The 13,613-nt window shown below is 51.7% G+C and overlaps 1 protein-coding gene across 3 annotated transcripts in view; it reads right to left on the bottom strand.

Moving 5' to 3' along the window:
* The window catches only part of TTC7A (tetratricopeptide repeat domain 7A), a 124,553-nt gene that overhangs the window by 76,554 nt on the left and 34,386 nt on the right, over positions 1-13,613 (bottom strand). For 2 of the 3 annotated variants that reach the window (XM_043603319.1, XM_043603321.1), the window contains 2 exons: positions 12,523-12,653; positions 9,690-9,805 (listed from right to left, as the gene is read on the bottom strand). In XM_043603319.1, coding sequence (XP_043459254.1) covers positions 9,690-9,805; positions 12,523-12,653 — 247 coding nt within the window. Of the gene's footprint in view, positions 1-37; positions 149-9,689; positions 9,806-12,522; positions 12,654-13,613 lie in introns of those variants that run through there. The other variant, XM_043603320.1, reaches the window with a different exon arrangement.

The raw sequence follows: 13,613 nt of genomic DNA, 5'->3' as shown, positions 1-13,613 counted from the left end.
CCACGCTGGTCCCTTCGTCAGCACCCCCAGGGCTTACAGAATCCAGTCTAGGTCCTCAGCAAGGTATCGCGGGGCTGAAGGGACTGCCCCCTTGCCTCTCTCCCATCTCATCTCCTGCCACTCAGGTCCATTTTGAACAATGGACCCAGGTGACCTATGTCAAGTCTTGGCACAGGCTCCTCCCACTGCCTTAAACAGCCCTTCCTCATTCACCCTCAGAAAGCCTTTCCAATATCACTTCCTCTTTGCAGCCAGCCCAAACTCCTCCCCATGCTCACCCTTTTTGCCTGTGTCCCTCTTGCACCCTGTTAATTCCTCTTCTGAAGCTTGACACTATGTGGTCAGTTTCCATTCATGGGCTGACCCTTGGTGCACTGTGCTCTCCAAGGGCAGGGCTCCAGTCCTGCTGCTGAAGCTCAGCACTAGCACAGCTCCTGGCACACAGCATGTGCTCAGCAAATGTTTGAGCACCACCCTTCTCATTTCCTGTGGGGGTTCCCTGGATCACAGCTCACAGGGAAAGCAGAGGCTGCTGGGTGGTCAAATTCAGAAGTGAAAGACTACAGAGGGGTGAAGAGCCAAAGGTGGCAGCTAGGGAAGTCAAGGAGCCCCTCCCGCAACTTTCATGCACAAAACAGATTCCTAGGAGCTTTGGGGTATGGGGCCATAAAAAGAAAAATTTGCAGACCAAGTCCCTGCCTTCTGGGAACCACTGGTTTCAGAGAAGAAAGTAAAAATGTGCAAACGACTAACATTATAAACACAGATCCTCGTTTGTGGGGCTGAGAATGGAGGTAAAGACCCCTGGGATAGAGTCAGAGTCACAACGACCTTTCCTAGTCTGTCCAGAGCTTCTGAAGAACCAAGGGGGGCAAACAGGACAGGAAGCCACAGGGCCCTTAGAGACGAGTCAAGTTTGGGTACTGCTGCAGATGTCATGTAGCCTGAGGAGGGGCTCACCTGTGGGCTGTGTACCGTCTCCTCCTCTACAAAATCAGGACTCCAGTTTGGACAGTGTCTCCTAGATTTCTGTCATCTGCATATCACATTTGTAATTGTTGCTACTAGCTGCACACCATCAGTGTTATTATCTATGCAATACTTTCCTTTACATCTTCTTTTTGACTTTAGTAAATACCTTCACAAAAAAATACCTGAAATTAGGGATTTGGTATGCTAGGGGTTTTTTTTTAGAGATAGGTATTAAATATAGAAGTACTTATAAAAAGTTAGTCTGTATATCACTCAAAGCCATCTTGTGTATCACTAGAGGTAGAGCTTGGGAAAGAATAGATTAGACCACAGGTTCTCAAAGTGTGGTCCCTGGACCAGCAGCATCAGCATCCTGGGAACTTATTAACAATGCAAAGTTTGAGGCCCCCACTCCAGACCCACTGTATCAGAAACTCTGGGGCAGAGCCCGGCAGTCTGGGCTTTATCAAGTCCTCAGGGGCTTCCAATGAACATTCAGTTTTGAAAACCACTGGTTTACCTGATCCTCAGTATCTTCCACTTCCCCTATGCTAAGTAAGAAGCCAGGTTCCAGAAGGGACAACTTGACATGGAAAGTCCAGCTTTGCAGCCAGATTCTGAATCTGTGACCTTGGGAAAGTGAAGCAGCCACTCTGATTCTCATCTCCCATCCATAGGAGGATTCCTCACTTACTCATAGTGCGGTCAGGAAGATGAACATACGTGAAGCCCAAACGCACCCGGGCATGTGGTAGAGGCTCACTAAATATTAGTTATTTTCCTTTCTCCTTTTAATTTGGGTCCTAAAGATGACATTACATTATGTTTTAATTTGCCACATTATTTTGCATTGAAGTTTGGGACCGAATGAGTAGGGGGCAAGGGCCAGTAGCACCTGAGGGGATCTTCCAGCTCTAAGTCCATCTTTCGCCTTCCACCAGCCCCTGCCTCCCCAGGGGACATATAAGCAGGATTCCCCATAGACAAATCACACCCAGGGACAGACTGGCAGTCCCCAGGAGCCCAAGTAGGAGGAGACTGCAGGAGAGGCCCTTCAGTCCCACTGAGGCCTCTGCCTTAGAAAAGAACCCAGAGTTGGACAGCAGGCCGTCGGCCAGGCCAGCTGAGGGGAGAGCTCAACATCAGCCACCACCAGGAGACAGAAAAGACAGACTGCATGAGCTCCCAGAAGAGAGCAGGACTGGCTGGCTCTGGGAAGTCTGTAGGAGAGCAATGCCCAGGAAGCTGGGCCAATGGCCACAGGCTGGGGCAAGGCTGGATCTAGGGGCTGCACCCTGGGACTGCCCCAGGGCCTTATGGCCCAGAGACAGCTGGTAGCTCCTGGGACTTGTGGGTGATTTTCCACTCTGTGGACTCCCTGCCAGCTTCCTCCCTGGCAGCCTGGCCCAGGCTGCTACCAGGAGCCTAGAGCCAAGAGGGACTATGGCCTCTCTTTCCCACTCCAGCCCAAGGACTGTTCTTTCCCTGCCTTTAGTCTCCACATCATCAACACTGGAAGAGGGCTCCCAGACCGGCGGCACTGGCATCGCCCAGGGGATTCAGAGAAATGCAGGCTCTCAGGGATCCTGCCTCCCCCCAATACACACACAATTAAGGAATCAGAACTGCATCTTCACAAGATCCTATGTCCCAAAAGTTGTGTAATTTTACTATTTTCAAATCTGTAAGGGATTCTGGTATCTCAATAAGTTCCCAGGAATTCTTTAGCACAGCAAATAATTACCCTTGGGCATCTTTTGGGTAAATCCCAATTTTTATTGAATACACATAAAGAGAAAAACCAATACAGAGGCTTCAGTGGCCAGGGCTGTACGGGGAGAGATTCAGGCTCTCAACAGGCCTCGACCTGTTCTAAGATGCTGGCAACACCCCTCTGCCTCAGCTCATCCCTCCAGGAAATGGGAAATCAGATGGTTTCTCCCACCAGCCTGAGCTAACGCTAACCATGCCAGGTAGAGCTGGGGCTTTTCCCAGTCCCGTGAGAGGGCGGCTTGAAAGATCTCTTTGTTCTGGTCTCTCACACTGACCTTTCTGAGCAAAGCTGCCACTTTAAACAATATCCAAACAGGGCCTCAGATCAACCCTGGCCCAGAAGCAGGCTGTGTGTGGAGAAGCCAGGAAGTGATTGATCCCAAGTCATGTTCCTGGCCGGCCAGGAAGAGAAAGACAGAGATGTACAGGCAGTGATGGGTCATCTAGGGAGGCCTCTAGGTGGCAAGCTTCCCCCCTCTACCTCTTGCCGCCCCTCCCCACTCCCCCCACTGCTGGACCCCTCGTCAGCAGCAGGCAGCAAACAGATTTTTTAAATGCTTTGTCCTATTCAGTCTTCACAGCTTCTGATGAGGCTGGTAAGGCTGGCTTGGTTCTTCCAGGTACCAGCACAATGCTTGGCACATAGAAGGCACTCAAGAAATCATGTGGAATAAATAAACTCCCATTTTCCAATGGGAAAATTAAAGCCTGGTAGACGTCTGCCTTTTCAGGCCATCTAATACCCAAGGGGGAGAGGCGAGCTTACCATAGGCACCAAGGGTTCAGATTTCACTCCCTTTACACTGAAATGATTCCTGAGAAAGATAATGCTCTCCTTTCCAGGCCATCTGAACTCCAGGACTTCTGGAATTCAGCTAATTGACTAGTCTTTACTAAGTACCTACTGTATATTCAGTACCTGGTCAACAGCCCTGTTGACAAGGGGCATTCAACAAATGCCCTGATAAAATGAACTGAGAGACAAAATGAGTGTCTCATTCATGGCCTGCAGGTAAGGAGCTCACAGTCTGTTAAATCAGCCACACTCAATTTATTCAGAGTTTAGTGAAGTGTTTTGCATACAGTAGGTACTCAACAAATGTTTTGTTTTGTTTTTGGCTTGGTTTGATTTGAAAGAATAAGAAACTGCATGGAATTTATGGTTGAATGAAATCTAAACAGACACTGGTGCATGTGACCCTGACCAGAAGTCCCCATTTCAGGGCTGGCACTAATTGTGTAAGAGAGGTTTCTGGCCAAAGAGCACAGCCAGTTGGCAGATCCCAACAGCTGGAGAGTTGAATCAGGAGACCAGGTCAGGTGAAGCTCAAATAGTTATCAAGCTGTTTACTCCTGCCATAGATCCATATCATCAGTTTCAAAAACTAAAGCTCTCCTCTTTACCCCAAGTCCCAGAAAAAGGGCACTGAGGACATCCAGGCAAGGAGATCTTTCCTCTCTAGCAAGGTGGGAGATGGGCAGTGGGTGCTAACAATAAATACAGGCTGTGCATTATGAGAGGCTGGAAGAGTGTGTTCTCTCCAATGGGCCTCAGAGGTGTCTCTGTGCCCCAAAGAGTGACACAGGCCACTAGGAGGCTCTCCTGGGCTTTCCTGTTGGATGACTCTGGCCCCTGAATCCCCCTTAGAACAATGTCTCCTGCCCTCCTCAGCACTACAGATAGTGGGAGGCTGCTGAGGACAAGACAAAATTGCTGCTGATCGAACACACCTCTCACGAGGTCATACCAAACAGCAGGCCGGGCTTTCTAAGGTGCCTCACCATTGGGCAGAGCCCCCCTACCCTCACCCCACCCCAGCCATCTGCAGCCCAGGCTGCCTTAGCTGCCTCTTGACTCAGCACCTAGCTGGCAAGGTGAAGCATGTGCAGTTGCGCACACAGACTCACACCCACACCCCCCCCTCCCAGAAAGGGAGAGTGCTTTTATAAGGCTGAACAATCTGCCAAGCCCCAGGAAACTCCCTCAGAAAGCACACACATTCCCTTCTCTATTGTTTGGTTTTGGTACAGTGTGCACATATTGCTTTAGTGATTAAAAAAAAATTTTTTTAACATGTACAAAATGTACAGCCCACCTGGTTCCATACACATGGCTCAAGCTTATTCCCAGCCCAGAGCCAAGAAAAGGCTCTGTAGGTCTAGGCAGAAGGAAGGGAAAAAAACACTCCAAAGAGAATGGCCTCTTGACCACTCTGGGGGAGGAGCCTAGTCATTTTATGTTCTTGTTTCTTGGGAGATGCCCAAAGACTCAGGTCCTAGTTGAGGTCAGGGCCCCAGACAGGGACAGTCAGCTTTCCTGGTATTGCATCGCCATTGGCTTCCCTTGCTGCCTCACCCCTGGAGCTGCTTCATGCAAAGGAGACCAAACCTCTCCCACCGCCAGGACTCTGGGCCCAGCTGCCATTGTCCACACTCATAAGAACATGTCAGAAAGGTGCCCTCTCCTGGCAGCAGGCTCTGCAGAATTACCTGGGACAAAGCTCCACTCAGAGTCTACGGTTGCCCTCTGGTGGCAGCAAGGGGAATTGAACCGCAGGGTCCCCTCCTTAGGGAGGGGGTCTCCCAATTCATGATTGTCCTTTAGGTCAGTATTTTCAGTGCCAGGTCAGTTAGGAACCCTGTCATCAGCCACAGAGCAAGGGGAAGAAGTCATCTGGGGGGGAATTAACTGATGGATCAATAGGGCAAGGCCCCTGGAAAAAATGAATGTCTCTCAAACATACTAAGTGTAAAATACTGAGGCCCAGATTTAACCAAAGCTCAGAATAAAAGAAGAGCTGTTGGGGGTCAAGCAAATACCACCATACCCCATTTTCCACAGTGGAGAACACCATACCCTTTAAATTATGTCAAATCCTCAATTGGAGGGACAAGGGTGGACCATGGGACCAGGCACTGCTTGTGGCCATCTGGCCCCAAGGGCAGAGCACCCCGGGATCCACCCAAGGTCCACATGGAGTGAGTGACAGCTCGCAGATTCTACGCAGAAGCAGGTCCCACCATCTCCCCCTGCTCCTTAGGCCCCAAGGGAGGTCTTCTAACACCGAGAGGCTCCCTGGCCCCTGAGAGCCCCCCTATGCCAGCAGCACCCCCACCTCCCTGCCTCCCTTCCCTCCCATTAGACTTCTGATGGCTACATTCAGCTCCTTCACTGTCTGCTCAGTGCTTGGATGGAAGAAAGCTCCCTAAGGAGGGGATCTCATCCTGTTCCTGGCTTCAAACCTGTTGAGTAAGGTGGGATGCCTGGTTCATGGCGGGCTCTCAGAGGCTTCTGTGAAATGAATGGTTGGACTATTCTCTGGGGAGTTTTTTGTTTTTTGTTTTTTGCCTTAGCCCCTACCCCCTACTGGGCTGTAACCTCTCAGAACATAGGGAATAGTTTTATCACCTTCCCAAACACCCCAAAAGCCCAGATGAGTGGGGGGGGGGCGGGGGGGGTGTGGATTTAGCCAGCAGGAAATGGTTCTGGAGACCCTTAAAAGACTTTTCAGAGCTGCCCTGGAGGAGAAGACCCAATGTCAGGTATCAGGGTCCCAACCTACCCTGAACCTCTGCTTCTTGCAACTTAGGCTGAGACAGTGGTTCTCAACTGGGTGTGATTAGCCCTCCACCACCCAAGACATTTGTCAACATCTGGACACATTTTTGGTTGTCACACTTGGGGCAGGAAGAGCTACTGGCATCTAGTGGGTAGGTAGAGGCCAGGGATGTCGCTAAAGCCTACAATGTACTGGTATCTGGCTCAAAATGTCAACAGGTACTGAGGATGAGGAACTCTGGCTTAAGGTGACTTTTTGTTTGTTTGAACTTCCTAACAACAACAAATATATAAGAAAAATATTGGAACTGGTGATTCACCTAGGAAGATATAACTCTGACTTGAAGGCCGTTAACGGGTAGTTATGAAAGCTCCTACCATTTCGAGCGCGTGGAAGGGGAGGCCTCGGGCTGCGGGGGCACAGACCCCATTCAGCACCAGGCATGCTGCCTCTACCACCCGTTAGCTCTGCAACTTTGGGCAAGTTACTTCCCCTTCTCCTTTCTTCAGTAAATGGGAACATTATTAGTTCCTCTATGTTCACAGGATTCTGCCTGGCATGCAGCAAGTATTCAACAAGTATTAGCTACTGTTAAGAGGAAAGGGGTAAAGAAATTATAAAGTCCAGCCGGGCACACAGTCCATGCTTTAAATATCTGTCACATTCCCGGGCCACCTCTGGGCTGGACGCGGCCACAGGAAATGGACAGAGGGGCTGAGCTGTTGCCACGTGAACCGGGGACTGCTGCTCACACTAAAGCTTTCAAATGTTTGGGCTGTTTGCTTGGAAAGAAAAGATGATTCAGTTTCCATTGCTCTTTATTTGGGAGGCACGGGGTGGGGGCGAGGGGGGTGGAGAAGAGTCAGCATCCTGGCTTTCAGCACTGAAATTTGTTTTAGGAGGAAAAGAGGATGAAGGGTGGGGAGCAGAGTGACAAGAACAAAACAATATCACTTGGGCTTTCCTGGAGGGGTGAGGGTTGGTGAATGTTCTGTCCACCGCCGGCGGCATCACCACCACTCACACGCACACACACACACAGCCAGAGCGTGCAGAACACAGGCAGGGAGGAACAGCCCCACCAGGAGGGTGGGACCAGCTTTGGGAAGAGGAGCCACCCGCTGAGAATGGTGACTCAGGGTCCCAGAGGGACAGAGACAGCCTTGAGTCAGCGGAGCAAGAATCAGCCCAACCATCACCAGGGCTCTGTCCTTCTCCCACACACTCCCAAACAGGAAACTACATGGGTTTTAAGGCTGCTCAGATCCAAAGCTGGAATCCTAGTGGGTTTCCACTAGGGGCACTAAGGGGCAAGCTACTCAACCTTGTCGAGTCCTTTGCCTGCTCTCAAGCATTCTGGGGTCACCTGACTTCCTTCACAGGGTGCTGTACACTGAGCACATGGTCTAGCCTAGCACACAGCAGGTGCTTGATAACTGCTGGCTCTCTCCCTCCTTCCTTCCTGGCTGTCCTTGACGGTCACCTTAACCTCATCACACCTGCAGCAAGTGTGGTGTGGGGAAGGGCAGCAGGCAGCCCCAAGAGGACTGCAGCGGAGAGGTGGGGAACAGCAATCCCCTCCCTGTGCTCTGAGCTCTGTACTCAAAGTGTCTTTTCATTCCTGCCTCTCCTTGGACCCTCACACCCCTCACACACACAGGACAAACAGGAACCCCCTGTTTGAGGAAGGAAGCAGAGCTGGAGGGTGGAAAAGGAACCTGCCCAGGGTTGCTGTGTGGTCTCCCATTCCCAGGCCTTGGTGACCTCCAGATGGCCAGGGTGCCCCTGAAATCTTCACACTGGAAGCTGAGGCCATGCCTTCCAAGCTGGAGCACACTCACTAGGCTGGAGCACCTGGGGGCAGCAGCAGGATCTCATTAACCCCAGGGTTTCTGCTGTGGGCAGGGGAGCCTACTGGGCAGGAGCATCAGCTGGCTCCGCCCAGGACAAGTCACTTATGTCCTCTGGGCCTCCATTTCCCACCTGTAAAATGGGGATGTAACAGGTGCACCTGCCTCAGAGGACTGCTAGGACCATGAAATACACATGAAACAAAGCACTTACCAAGTGCCTTGCACAAATTCAGCATGTATTTTAAGATAATTAATATCTGTTAAAGGAAAGCATGAAGGGGACAAGACACCGAAATCACCAAGATCCCCTCCTTACAAAATCTACTCCTAGGGTCTGCCATACAGAAGGGCTCCTCCACCCTTTGTGCCTACAGTAGGCCTTGGGAGCGAGGGCCTCTTAAACGCAGAGCAGACGTCAGTCAACAAATTTTCTCCAAAGGGCAAGGGAGTAAATATTTTAGGATTTGCTCTCTACTCCACTCTGGGAGAGAGACAATATTAAACAGTAGGTATGGCCATGCTCCATTAAGATGTTCTTTGCCAAAACAGGCAGAGGCAGACCCACACTGCAAAGGTTCGGCTAAGGTGGCATCTCTTCACATCCCCCATCCATCCCTGAGAGCTGTGCCTGCCGAAAGCAGGGTGCCCCGGGGGAGCGGGCGGAGCCAGGCAATGGCGGTCTGCAGCTAGAGAGAAGTAGCCAGGTGGCAGCTGTCTGGGCAGTAAAAACAGGAACTAGCCCACCGGGCCACTGTATCTCTAAAACTGAAGTTCAGCAACCAAAAAAGGACAAGAAAACACAGACAGTGGAGATGGAGCACAGGCAGCATGCTTGCCAGGGTCCCTGTGATGTCCCTCGGTCCCACACCTCCCCAGCCACAGGGTGGTCCGAGGAGCCCAGGGCTCTGGGGCCAGCCCCACCCTTGGGGGTCAAGCTGCCTTGGCTCTCTGGGCCTCCTGGTCCACATGTCCCAAACGGGGACACCACAGCCTCCCTGACCTAGCACTTGAAAAAATAAAAGAAAAAAACAAGGTGCGAAGTTCAAGTTTGGGCCAACAGCCTACCCAGCTGTGGACTGCCACAAAAAAATAACAGAACTGATAACAATGCCTTTGATTTTCTAAGCAGCTGGGATGGATCAGGAGCTCTGGGCAGTATTCTCACATGAGAGCAGGTGACAGCTGCCTCCTGGTTGGGCCTTTCTGCCCTGTTCTCACCATTCAGAAGACAGGGACTTGAGCAACAGCCTCTCATCTAACAGCGAGGGTAGGGTGGAGAGAGAGGAGGACAGCACAGGCCTCTTCCAGGCCAGGGGTCCAGCTGGGGCAGGACTGGCCCCCTCTGCAGGCGTGCACCTCTGTGTACCCTAGCCCGACAAGATGTGAACACACCAGCCCCCGCCAATCCTCTCGAGAGAGCACACACATGCACACACCCAGATCTGAGAGGCCAGACTCCACACGACTGGCGTCAGGAACACCCCGGCCCAGAGGAAAGTGTCCAGGTCCCGCTTAGCTGCCAGCAACCTACCCCTTCTTCAGGTTTGTCACATAAGCGCTCTGGAGGGCAGCTTCCAGGAAGTAGGTGAGCTCATAGTCAACTGGGTGAGAGCCTTTCAGATGCCGTGATGTGGTGTTATTTGTGATCTGGGAAGGGGAACACAGAGAGAGCCGCTGTCTCAAAGTTGTGAGTTGGAGGGGCTGGGGTCACAGCCAGCCCCGGTGGAGGTGGCAGTCCCGTTACCATCCCAAGTCTCTGGCTGCCTCAGGGACGCGTGGTGCGATTCTCAGGCTAAATCCAACCTAACTTGCTTTTGTTTAAAATATGTCTAGGGGCACCTGGGTGGCGCAGTCGGTTAAGCGTCCGACTTCAGCCAGGTCATGATCTTGCGGTCCGTGAGTTCGAGCCCCGCGTCAGGCTCTGGGCTGACGGCTCAGAGCCTGGAGCCTGTTTCCGATTCTGTGTCTCCCTCTCTCTCTGCCCCTCTCCCGTTCATGCTCTGTCTCTCTCTGTCCCAAAAATAAATAAATGTTGAAAAAAAAGAAAAAATTTTAAAATATGTCTAAAACACTCTCTCCTCATCCAAATGCTGGATGCCCATAATAGCCCTACAAAGCTGGTTTTGTCTGTATTTTACAGATGAGGAAACTGAGGCTCAGAAAGTGCCTAAGGTCACAAAGCTGGCATGCACCTAGACCTCAAACTTCAGTCTGGCCAGTTACAGGGTCAGGCTATTTCTACTACTTCCTGGTTCATTCATTCAACAAACACTAGAGTGCCTACCATATACCAGGCACTGTCCCTGTCATATAACCATGGAATGTCAGCACAGTCTAACTGGCTAAGACTCCTGGTTCCAGGGAAGCCTGAGGAACAACCGTGGTATTAATGAGCTGTCCTTAAGCCTCAGCTCTAAGAGGACCACCCAGCCCCACTGAGATAGGCCTGCCTTTATTAGGCCACCTCCCTGCCCTGATCCAAGACACTAATCAGTGAGCCATCTTGTCTTTTAGAAATTGAAGTAGATTTAAGAGAGGTTCTTAGTTCCTTGGAGCTTGGGGCTGGGTCTGAGGAGGGACATGGCACCATTTCTGAGAATGCACAGGGTCCTGTGGCCTGCCCTTCCCTGACCCAAGATAGCTAGCTCCCGGGGCCCATTTGTCTGCCCAATGCCACAGGACACTGATTCCAGTCCTACCCACCATTACAGCTCATCACCGTAAAAGTCGAAAGCCTGGGCTTCTGGATGAATGGCAGACCATCTTTTTCATGAAAGTTTTCTCCAAAACCACATGCATTTCCAACGTGAAGAGCTCCTAAAACACTGTTGTCTAGCAGTGATCCATGTGACCTCAGCAGAGGTCAACTCAGCCATGCCAGTCTCCAAGTGGACTTCCGCCAGGGAATGCACTCGAGTCCTGTTTTTGCTGAGTCCCCCAATAACTTTTCCTTTCCTCCTGAAACCCAATCAAGTAAAAGGACTCTAGGGTAGTGACACCCAACAGGGAGGCAATTTTGCCTTCCAGGGACATTTGGTATATCTGGAGACATCTTCAGCTGCCACAACTTGTATTTTATAATACACAAGGTTGCCCCACACAGCAAAGAATGACCCGGCCCTGATGTCAATAGTGCTGAGGGTTGAGAAATCCCACTCTGGGGGAATCGGCTTGGCCTGGACTACTCCTCCTACAAGGCCTGTCACAAAACAGGTGCTGGGTTGACATTTTGGCACTTGCCAAAGTAGGTAAGGTCAAATGTCTCTGGGCTCTGACTCTCAGCTCATAACCACCTCCTTCAGGATGCCAACCCAGGTCTACTCTGCCATATAGCACCCGCCTTCCAGCATCTACGAACCATCTACTGAACAGCATGCCTAGGCAATACCCCCGAATTCTCCCCTGCAAGTAACCAGAGCCACACTCCCAGGGTTCCAGTCCTGCCAATGCCACTTAGTAACTGTCTGAACTCTGGGAAGTCATTTAACTCCTCCCTAAACCAGGGTTTCTCGCTTGGGAAATAGGAACAACAGGGCCTATCCCAGCCAATGGGTGTGAGGGTTAAATTCAAGAATGACTGTAAAGTACTCAGGAGTACTGCCTGACACAAGAGCAGTATCTTTGTTAAATACAGCTGTCTGCCGTCCTCCCATTAAACCAAGAGCTCCCCAGAAGGGAAGACCCAGGGTAACACCTGCTAACACCAGAACCACTGTCCTGCCAACAGTTTGACAGCCCCCCTCCCACCCCCCCATCCCCCCTGCAAGGGGGAGCTGGGAGAAGAGGACGCCTGAGGACTTCCAGGCCCCGACTTGCTGGCACTGCTGGCCTCTGAAAGGCTGGGACAAAGGGCCCCAAGGCCTCTCCTCCCCGAGGGGATCTAGTAGGGAGCTTCCTGGCCACCTGAGGAGAGAGAAGGATGCCTAAGTGCAAGGACCAGCCAACACCTCTTCCAAAGGGACCACGGTGAGCCAATGGTTGTATCTCTCTAAACCTCATCTGTTAGGGATAAGTACAACGTCTACCTCATACAGTTGCTGTGAGGATTACACAAGTTTACAGGTACAGATATAGGGCCATCACATTTGGTCGTCCGAGCTGAGCTCATCCAGGAGGCTCTGGGCTCCCACAAATGGTACGGACTCATTTAGTTATTAAATAAATAAATAGAAGAGTGTGGAGGCGAAGGGTCTCACTCTGGCAGAAGAGGTATACTGTGATAAGCTTTTCGACCAATGAGGCAGAGTGGCGTCGCAGGGGCGGAGGGTGCCTTATCCTAGTACACACAAGGGTCACCCACAGGCTTAGTGGGGGGCTTGGCATGACAGGCGCTCAATAGAGGCGGCTATAAGCAGAGTGCTCACCTTCTCCAACTCCTGCAGGAACACCTGCGCAATCCAGGAGGCCCTCTCGAAGCAGGTGATCACTTCCTCCTCCCTCTCAGTCAGGCGGTGGCGGGAAGCAATGGAGTTGGGCAGGCGTTCTAGGGAGAGGCCTGCGGGAGGAAGACAGCACCTTAGACGTGCCCTGCCCCGGCCCCCCAACCCCAGGCCCTGCCCACAGACCCAGGGAGACCTAGGCTCAGGAGCAGCCAGTGAGGGGCAAGGTCCACAGTGGCAGGGAAGGAGGAGGCTAAAGCAGTGGTGGTGGTATTGGCGGTGGCTGGGGTCAAGCTGTGGGCTGACAGCGGGGACACCCAATCCCCACACGGGGAACTGCACCGTGGCACCTTTCCTGCCTACCCTTCCAGGCCAGCTCCCGCAGGAACCATTCCTGACCCTCCCTCCAAGTTGCAGGAGTACCCCCAGGCACTGGTTATTTATCTACACTGGTTATTTACGCCCAGCTCTTCTCTCCCCGCTTTAGCCGAAAGCTCCATGTGGGCAAAATGTGAGCTTTTCTGCACCACTGCAGTCCCTAGTATCTGCACACAGCAGGCACCCAGGCTGGGCGGCACTTTACAGGCACCCTTCCACGGAACCAGTTTCTACCTCACCTAAGTTATTTGTGCATAGGTCAGTCTGCCTGAAGTGGACAGTGGCTGCCTCTGCCCTCCAGGCAGCCACTGCCTGTTCTCTGGCCCCAGAGCCTCGCTTTCCCCGTGAACACACCCCTCCTGCAGCTGCAGAGCATGAGGCCCCCCACTCCATCTCCCGGGCAGACCCATCATCAGGACCACAGCGACTGGCTAAAGATGAGCCCTGGAACTTTTAACTTTTTCCACTGGGGCTGGGAAGCTGGGAGGAGGTCAGCCTGAAATGCTAGGGAAAGCCTGCCTGAAAATGAAGCTACACAAGGTGAATACAGTTAACATGATCAAGCTGTACATCTGCAAACGCTTGCAATGGTACGTTTTGTTATGGCTTTTTTTTTTTTTAAACCACAATTACCTTTTTTTAAATCAAATCACATCATGGCTCTAAAGCAAAAACAAACAAAACAAAAAACCCCAAAA

The sequence above is a fragment of the Prionailurus bengalensis genome, chromosome A3 (genome assembly GCF_016509475.1).
Source record: "Prionailurus bengalensis isolate Pbe53 chromosome A3, Fcat_Pben_1.1_paternal_pri, whole genome shotgun sequence".
In the NCBI taxonomy this organism is placed as follows: domain Eukaryota; kingdom Metazoa; phylum Chordata; class Mammalia; order Carnivora; family Felidae; genus Prionailurus; species Prionailurus bengalensis.
The sequence above is the reverse complement of the archived record's forward strand: the minus strand, read 5'-3'. Positions and strand labels throughout refer to the sequence as shown.